General features: G+C 37.5%; 1 protein-coding gene across 1 annotated transcript in view; it reads left to right on the forward strand.

Annotated features, from left to right (window-relative positions):
- Nucleotides 1–8,423, forward strand: part of LOC17891283 (protein DETOXIFICATION 17) — a 13,002-nt gene extending 4,579 nt beyond the window's left edge. Inside the window, exons 6-9 of the mRNA XM_006300090.2 lie at nt 5,493–5,622; nt 8,040–8,126; nt 8,229–8,314; nt 8,411–8,423. Of these exons, the coding sequence (XP_006300152.2) occupies nt 5,493–5,622; nt 8,040–8,126; nt 8,229–8,314; nt 8,411–8,423 (316 nt within the window). The remainder of the gene's footprint in view (nt 1–5,492; nt 5,623–8,039; nt 8,127–8,228; nt 8,315–8,410) is intronic.
- The last annotated feature ends 815 nt before the right edge of the window (nt 8,424–9,238 follow it).

The following is a 9,238-nucleotide window of genomic DNA, read 5'->3' on the forward strand; positions in this document are numbered from 1 at the left end:
TTTGTTTAACACACTACCTGTGGAGCTATGATTTAACAGTCAGGCAGAGCCTTCTCTCAGAACGTTGATTTTTGACCAAGCCTCTGTTAAACCTTCTGATTTGTGGATCAGTGATATCACTTGACTTCTCAACCACTGATCCTTGTGCATGTCTTCAATAGCATATTCAGAGCTCCATTAATAGAGTACTGGAATTGACTTATTGATGTATCACAATTTCAAGTACATCTCGTGACATGCACACTTCCACCTCTCCTCAGCTCTTTGACCTCCGTTATCACGACAACGTTTTACAGGAATGTCCACAAGAGTTGGCATGACAAGCAGCTATTTTCCACTCTCTTTAAACCGAAGTACAGGATGCTGATCTTCTATTCATTCTTAGGATTTCCATGGTCTGTTCTTGCTCTAGTCCCTGTCTTAGATCAGCACACCTCACTGAGAAAGTTAGATCTCACAAATCCCAATGGATTTTCTCAGATTCACGAATCTATTAAAATCCAATGGTTTAGTAAACAAATCATCCAGTTGAAATTCTGTACTCACATGATCAACCACAATCAGTTTCGCCTCAACAAGTTCACGAATAAAATGATGCCTAATATCAATATGCTTAGTACGTGAATGTTGAACAGGATTCTTATCTATGTTGATTGCACTTTGGTTATCACAATGAATTAAAGGAGTTTCAGAATCCATACCATAGTCAGCAACCATTTGTTTCATCCACATGAGTTGAGTGCAGCAGCTTCCCAGTGCAATGTACTCGGCTTCTGCTGTTGACAGAGAAACACTGTTCTGTTTCTTGCTGTGCCATGAAATCAGGTTGTTGCCCATGAAGAAACATCCACCACTTGTGCTTCTACGATCGTCCAATGAACCAGCCCAATCAGCATCACAGTAGCCTGTCAAGCTCCTGGTTGTATCCTTGGTGTAGTATATCCCAAGATTTACAGTCCCCTTGATATACTTGATGATCTTCTTAACAGCCAACAAATGAGACTTCTTTGGTTTGGCTTGATACCGAGCACAGATTCCAACAGATAAACAGATGTCTGGTCTGTTGGCAGTTAAGTACAACAGACTCCCGATCATTCCTCTGTAAACTCGTTCATCAACATCCTCTCCTGCTTCATCCTTTGAGAGCTTGTCAGTCACACTCATTGGAACCTTCGCCTCTTTACTCTTAGCGAGACCAGAACATTCAACTAGATTCTTGGCATAGGTGCTTTGTGAAACAAATATTCCATCTGCTGATTGTTTCACTTGCAGCCCCAAGAAATAGTTTAACTCCCCACACATGCTCATTTCAAATTCTTGAGTCATGTTCTTCACAAACTGATCAACTAGCGGCTGACATGTGGATCCAAAGACAATGTCATCAACATATATCTGAACAAACATCACACCATTGTTATCTTGAAACACAAACAGCGTTTTGTCTACATTCCCACGCACGTATCCTTGTTTGATCAGAAATGTTGTCAGACGCTCATACCAAGCTCTTGGAGCCTGTTTCAGTCCGTTGTCCTTCTTTAGATTGTACACATGATCAGGACGCTGTGGATTCTCAAATCCTTTAGGTTGCTCTACATACACTTCTTCTTGGAGAATTCCATTTAGAAAGGCACTCTTAACATCCATCTGATGCAATGTGAAATTCAGAGCACATGCCATGCCGAACAGAAACCTGATGGACTCCAGTCTTGCTACAGGAGCAAAGGTCTCGTCAAATTCAATGCCTTCTATCTGAGAGTATCCTTGAGCAACCAACCGCACCTTATTGCGAACAATACATCCATGCGCATCACTCTTGTTTTTGACGATCCACTTAGTACCCACAACATTGACATCAGCTGGTCGTTGTTTGAGCTCCCAGACATCACTTCGTTCAAACTGCTCTAGTTCATCTTGCATAGCAGCCGTCCAATATTCATCAACAAGAGCATCTCTGTGATTCTTGGGCTCCATGGTTGACACAAAGCAAGCAAACTGCACAACCGCCGCCATCTGTGGAACTTCAGTAGCAACATTCTTATGCTTCTGGCCAGCGAGTTGCTTTAAGTCGATCTTCTTTCCTCTAGTAACTCTGCCCCCCTGAATCGTACCTATAATATCATTAGAGGTATGATTCTTATGCACCTGAGGAGTAGGTAGAGGCTCAGCAGTGTCTTCATCGGCGTCGGAGCCATCATCAACTTCCTGCTCTGGACTTGATTAATACCCCACAACTCCTTCATTGTAATCCTTAGGAGCATTAGTTACTGAGGGCACATCTTCATATACACGAAAAGACGTATCATCAAACACCACATTAACAGTCTCTTGATGTGCAAGCCTCAACATCGTACGAACATTCAGATGTCCTAACTTCTTATGCCACATCTCAGTTTGAAAGTCAACAGCTGCTTGAAAACAACGATTACCTGAACTCCACATGTAACAATTGTTACCAGACCGCTGTCCCTCAAGTTGAACACGTCCTAGACGATTCACAGCCTTGCAGTTGGCCTTGGTAAATGTTACATCCAGACCCTCATCACACAATTGACTGATGCTAATCAGATTGGCCTTCAGTCCATCCAGAAACACATTATGTAAGCTTGGTTGAGATTCACCAACTGTGGTACCTTTTCCTCTGAATTTTCCTTTTGCACCATCTCCAAAAGAAACTCTGCCTGCTGAAACCTGTTCAAACTCTGACAGATTGTCTTGAGCTCCAGTCATGTGTCTTGAACATCCACTGTCAAAATACCACTTCTCATGAGTTGACTCCTGTTCATCAGCAGTGTAAGCAACATTGCAGTACAGATCTTCCTTTCTAATGTAAACTCTGTTCGTATTCTTAGAATCCCTGTGATACCGCTGATGCTGCATCATTGCAGACACACGATTCAAAAATCCATAGCATTGTGCCTTGTAGTGATTCAGATTACCACAATACCAACAACTTGTTCTTCTGCTACGCTGAAGACAAAACACAGAACCGTAAGCTGACTGAACATGTTCACGAGGAGCCATTTTAGATTTACGACCGTGAGCTGATTGTTCTTGATTAGATGAGGACACAACACGTCTCTGATTCTTCTGAGAAACAGACTTCCTTTGAGTAGCTTCTGCTGACTGCGGAGCTGCCTTAACAAACTTAGTTATATCATTGAAGTTTTCACCTTGATACCCTAAACCCCAGTTGACATTAACCGTTCGTCCCACAGTTAGGAGTTTGTCCAGATCTTTAGTCCCTTTGCTCAGCATCTTGATGTTTCTGAGTTGATCCGCCAACTGCCTCTCAAGACCCTGCGACTTGACTTTCTCAGCTTCAAGATCCTTGGATATCATAGAAACTTTCAATTGAAGTTCATTTCTTTCAGTGGTTAGATCAGCGATCTCCTTTGTCTTGTTCATCAGACTCCTGATCAAAAGAGCAACTTGTTCTTCAGTTGGAAGATTTTCTTCATCATCCTCTGATTCATCACCAACGACCTGATTAACATCCTCCTGAGCTGTCACACCAACACTCTCATCGTCTTCCTCAATGATACCCAAAAATGCCACAAAATTGTTTAGCACTTCTCCTTTTCTTTCATCTTCATCAGTATCACTCTCACTCCAAGTCACATATGATTTCTCTTTGGAGTCTCTTCCTAGGCATTCAGCCTTGGTGTGACCATAGCCCTTACACTCATAACATTTCAGTGCATTTTTCTTCTTCATATTCGGACATTCAGCCTTGAAGTGTCCATAGCCTTCACACTCAATACACTGTTTATCAGACTTATCACTCCTCTTGAATTCTTTCTGCTGCCCTGATCTGTTGTTGACTGCAGACCCACGTTGCTGACTTCGTTCCATTTTCTTGAAGTACTTTCTCACAAGCATACCAACTTTATCATCATCTGCAGATTCCTGAGTTTCAACAGTATTCAGTGCGAAAGTTTTTCCACTCGCCTGCTCCTTTTTCTTAACTTGTAGCTCATATGCCTGCATCATCCCAACTACTTGATCGAATTTCAACTCATCAGAATTCAACGAGACATCAATTACAGACCTATGTGGCTGAAACTTCTCTGGCAAACTTCTGAGAAATTTTTTAACCAACTTCTTATCTTTATAGCGTTTTCCCAACACTATAGCCTCTTGAGAGATGTTACTCACCTTGCTGCTGAATTCCTCAATAGTCTCACTATCTCCCATAGTCAAGTTCTCGAAGTCAGATGCTAAGATGTCAAGTCTGGTTCTCTTCACATTGCTGGTTCCTTCGAAGGTGACCTGAAGGATATCCCATGCCTCTTTTGCAGATTCACATCCCTGAACTCTGGTGAACTGATTCACAGGCAGCGATTTGAAGATTAAGGACAGAGCTGTTGCGTTGTGTTTTGCTGCAAGTTTCTCCTCTGCAGTCCAATCCTTCTTGGGTTTCGAAACAGCATCTCCAGCCTCGTTTGTTTTCTCAGGGGCTGTCCATCCATCTTCAACAGCTATCCAGGCATCAAGATCAGCACTCGGAATGTCCTGTCTCAGCTGCACCTTCCAGAACCCGTAATGTTCTGGATCCAACTTAAACGGCTTAGTTATAGCAACGTAGTGCTGTGATTTCTCCATACCCTCTGTTGCAGGATCTCACCTGTTGAAAAGATAGCAGATCTTTTATCAGGCGTCTGCTCTGATACCAAATGAAAACGTATGGAGAGACACACAGACAGTTACGCTTGGAACGCGCCAAGCAAACGCTTTTTCCTTCGATCTTTATTAACAAAATTTATCTTTTCCTAGGATACAATTTTGTCTCGGCTCTTACTCAATCTATTCCTCCCAATAGAATTGAACCCGACTAAAGAACGAGCACTAAACCTATCTCTCCTACACCCGTGTAGTCCCAAGAGAAAACAAACACTCACCTTCTCAGCTTTTTGTTTTGCTAGCTTCGAAGTTTACAATCACGTACAAAGAGTCTAAAGTGTTCAAAGTGGCTCGTGGCCAAACCCTAGACTATTTATACTCACTACTCGAAACCCTAACCCTAGGATCTTCGAGGGTCTCACGGAAACGGAATATGCTTGCTTGTCAAGCTTATCCTTTCCTTATTTGATGTGAAGAATATTCACCATATCTTCACACGCAATTCGTCTCTATCTTTGCTGCCAAGCAAGAAATCTTCCTTAGCACGTCACTCCATCCACTTAAGCTTTGCCACGTCATCTCACGACTCCATGTCAGCAACTTCAAGTGTCTGATGTGATCCCAGGCGTCTGATGTGGTCTCAGGCGTCTGAACAGATGCAGCTTCCTGATCTTCACAGCAAGCTGTTCTGGAACTGCATCTTCAAATGCGTTATGTCAGGTTCTTAACACATTTGTTTCGGAAAAAAAGAATAGAAAAAACCTTATGTTACTTTCCTTGCAAGTTAAGGAACAATTGTTTATGTTTTTGTGCACTTTGGCTTTGTCTGTTTTACCAATCTTAATATCTGTACACTGGTACTTTTCTCTTGTTTTGGTTGTAGGAGTTGCTAGAGGATGTGGATGGCAAAAGATCGGAGCTTGTGTGAATCTTGGTTCATATTATCTTGTTGGAGTTCCCTTGGGTTTGCTTCTTGGTTTCCATTTACATCTCGGTGGTCGGGTAAGCAGTGCTCAAATTCTCTTATTTACTTATAGTCTATGTCTATGTATGAGTTCAAGTGCAACACAAGAGTTAAGAATGTTAGTTATAGACTACATCATATAGTCTATATGACTGTTCAACATAGTAATATTGTGTACTGCTATATTCGTTTTTTTCAGGGGCTTTGGCTGGGAATTGTAACTGCACTAGTTGTTCAAGTGATATCTCTTTCACTCATCACCGTATTTACAAATTGGGATAAAGAGGCAAGACAGAACAACCTGTTACGATTTACTTTGGATTTCCAAATCCATCACCATACTAATATTTTCTTACTAAATATCTTCTTTTTTGGTAGGCCAAGAAAGCATTAGCCAGGGTTGGGCCTTCAGATCAAGCTGACGGAGCAGCAGAGTGATCTTTGTGTCTGGCCCCAAATGACAAACCGTTCTAAGTGCGATTGCGATTTGATTGCAGGAGTAATACGATTTATGAATGGAGATATGCTTCGAGTGCAATGCCATTATATTATATTCAGATATTCTTAAATGGTAAATCGATTTGGATACAGTTTGAACGTTATTTCAGCCTCTATCTATATTGTTTTGTAATTCCAGTTTATACCATACTAGGTTCAGATCCGCACGTACGTTTGTCAACATATTTTTGATATATAATTTATAACCTAGCTCATATTAGTTTGATAATTTTTTTTTTGTTTCAATTTGTTTTTTGATGTTTAAATATTTGAAATAGTAATGCTTTTACCAATATTTTAAAATTCAGCATGACCCATTTGTTGGACCATGATTAAACAGAACCGGATTAAGTATCGTTTAGATTTTTTTTTTGCTTGTTAGTTGATTTATTTATTGTTAAGTACGTAAAATAAAATTTTGGTAATTTAATTTAATTTATTGAATTTTAAATTATTATAGAAAATAAGCATAAATGAATTTAAGAAATAATTATCATATTTTGGTGTAATTTCTCCACTTTCACTTTTAACTTTTTAAGCTTTATTATATTTTGATAATTGAATTAGCCTCGCAATTTCCTCGCTCTAGGCTATTTGCGAGGAAATTGCTATTAATTCTTCCCTAGCAAACATCTTGTTTTTTTGCATGCAAATTTTGTATTCCAGACTAAAAACGGGAATGGGGTAGAAATTGTCGAAGTCGCACTACAAGAAAACAACTTAGAACCGACGAGCAAATATGTGTATAATCCGTCGGAAACAGTTGTAACTCATGGATTACTGACTGATATGTTTGTCGTTTTGTCAAGCGACGGGTTTCTGATGGGCAATTTGCCAACGGATTTCCAATGGATAACAATATCAATCTTCTGTCTGTAATCCGTCAGTAAAGTGTCATCGGTAATCCGTCAAAGACATTTTTCCGTCGGATTTCAGATGAAAACTCGTGAACTGAAAATCCAAAAATCTCTGTCATTACTAACGGAATACCGACGGATAGCAAATTTTTTTTAAAATTTTTTTTAATAATTAAACTAATTGAGAATTGTCTAAAATAAATATTCATATTATTTGTATAAAACTTCATTAATATTAAAATTTTGAATATTTTAAAAATAATTAGTGAATTTTGTTTAAAACAAAAAAAAATAAGGAAATTGTTTAAAAAACAGAAATTTTAAAAATCTAACTAAAAACGGATGCCTTGACCGCATCTCAACCATGAACGCACCAGCTTCTCATGCTTCTTCTTTTTCTTATACCCATCGTCTTGTTCTCCGTTTTCCTTGATACTTGGGTCGAGTGACTAGATAGAAATCAACATAATTACCATTGTTCCTAAAAAACTGTTAAAATGTAAATTAAATAAATTATATACAATCACAATATATGATAGTTTTTACTAAATTCATTTATATTTACTTCCAATAATAATTAAAAATTCAGTAAATGAAATGAATAATAATTTAATTCATAAATTTTACATACTTAATAAATCAACGAACAAGCCACGAAATTATAAACCATTTTCAACCAATAAAATTTATCTAACAGAAACTATAATTTAATACAAACATCAAATCCTAATACAATAAATTACATAAATCATAACCTAACACAAATTTCACACATAATATAACACAAATCTAACCATTTCATTTCTAATATACTTGGGTCGGGTAATTCTCTTATTGCTATTGTATAGTCTATGTCAAAATCTAATAAAACTGAAAAAAATCAACTTCTTGGTTTCCATTTACATCTCGGTGGTCGGGTAAACAGTTCTCGAATTTTCTTATTGCTATTGTATAGTCTATGTCTATGTATGAGTTCAAGTGCAACACAAGAGTTAAGAAGGTAGTTATAGAGTACTTCATCCATGACCATGTCAAGACAACAATATAGTTTATCAATGACAGACATAGTAATATTGGGTAGTGCTATATCATTTCTTCAGGGGCTTTGGCTGGGAATTGTAACTGCACTAGTTGTTCAAGTGATCTCTCTTTCCCTCATTACCATACTTACAAACTGGGATAAAGAGGTAAAACTAATAAACCTGTTACGATGTACTTTGGATTTCAAATCCATCACCATGCTAATATTTTTTACTAATTTTTTTCTTCTTTTTTTTTTCTTTTGGTAGGCCAAGAAAGCATTAGCCAGGGTTGGGTCTTCAGATCAGGCTGATGGAGAACCAGAGTGGTCTTTGTCTCTGACTAGTTCACGTTGGTATAAACAAGTGATTCAAATAAACCTATTGTTTGTGGAATGTGTTGTTTTTGGTTATAACCGTTTGGATATGATTATTTTTTAAATGATGTATAGGAAGTTGGGCTAATTATTACATTTCAACAAAGATTATATTAAATTTGATACATAATTAATGACCCTAAGGCTTAAATCATATTATAAATAAGCCTCAAAACTGCTAACAAAAATGTCCTTAACAGTGGTGACAAAAGAGAAGTAGCTTTTCTTAACGAGTAGCCGGCGCAACTCTTTCATATACTAGGAAGAATATAAAGATAGATAGAGAAAGAATTCTTCTCTTTTTCTCTATCTTTGAGTTCTCGTAGCTTAGACGTAAAAGCAGATAATTTGGCATGACGAATTCGTATAGAATTACGCTATATCACTTTTGTAAACAACTAGATTTTAACCCGTGGTATACTGCGGAATAAATATTTTCTTTGTAATTCATGTTTTTAAAAATTGATAGGTTTTGTTAGAGTTTATTTAATAATTATCAAGACTGCATAATATCAAACATTACTAAATCAGTTTAATTATACATGTTTTATATCAGCGTTGTTAAAAAAATAGTAAAATGACCCGTATTGAACTGTGAGATTAATAATATTATCCTATTTTATTGAAAGCATATTACAACCTTTCCCGTGTTATACCCGTCATGTCATATAATCGCCAAAAAAAAATAAATTCATGTTTAAAAAAATGGCAACGTCAATAATATTGTAATATCAACTTGGTGTAGAGCTAAAATATTAATAACACTGAAACTTTTATATAGATTCAATATTTTAAATATTTTAAACTTTATATGTAGTTAACAACCATTCCCGTCTTACAACCCGTCCCGTCATATATTCCCCAAATAATTAAACCCATGTTTATAGTTCCATCAATCGTAGT

Source organism: Capsella rubella, unplaced genomic scaffold, assembly GCF_000375325.1.
Source record: "Capsella rubella cultivar Monte Gargano unplaced genomic scaffold, Caprub1_0 scaffold_3, whole genome shotgun sequence".
NCBI classification, from domain to species: Eukaryota; Viridiplantae; Streptophyta; class Magnoliopsida; order Brassicales; family Brassicaceae; genus Capsella; species Capsella rubella.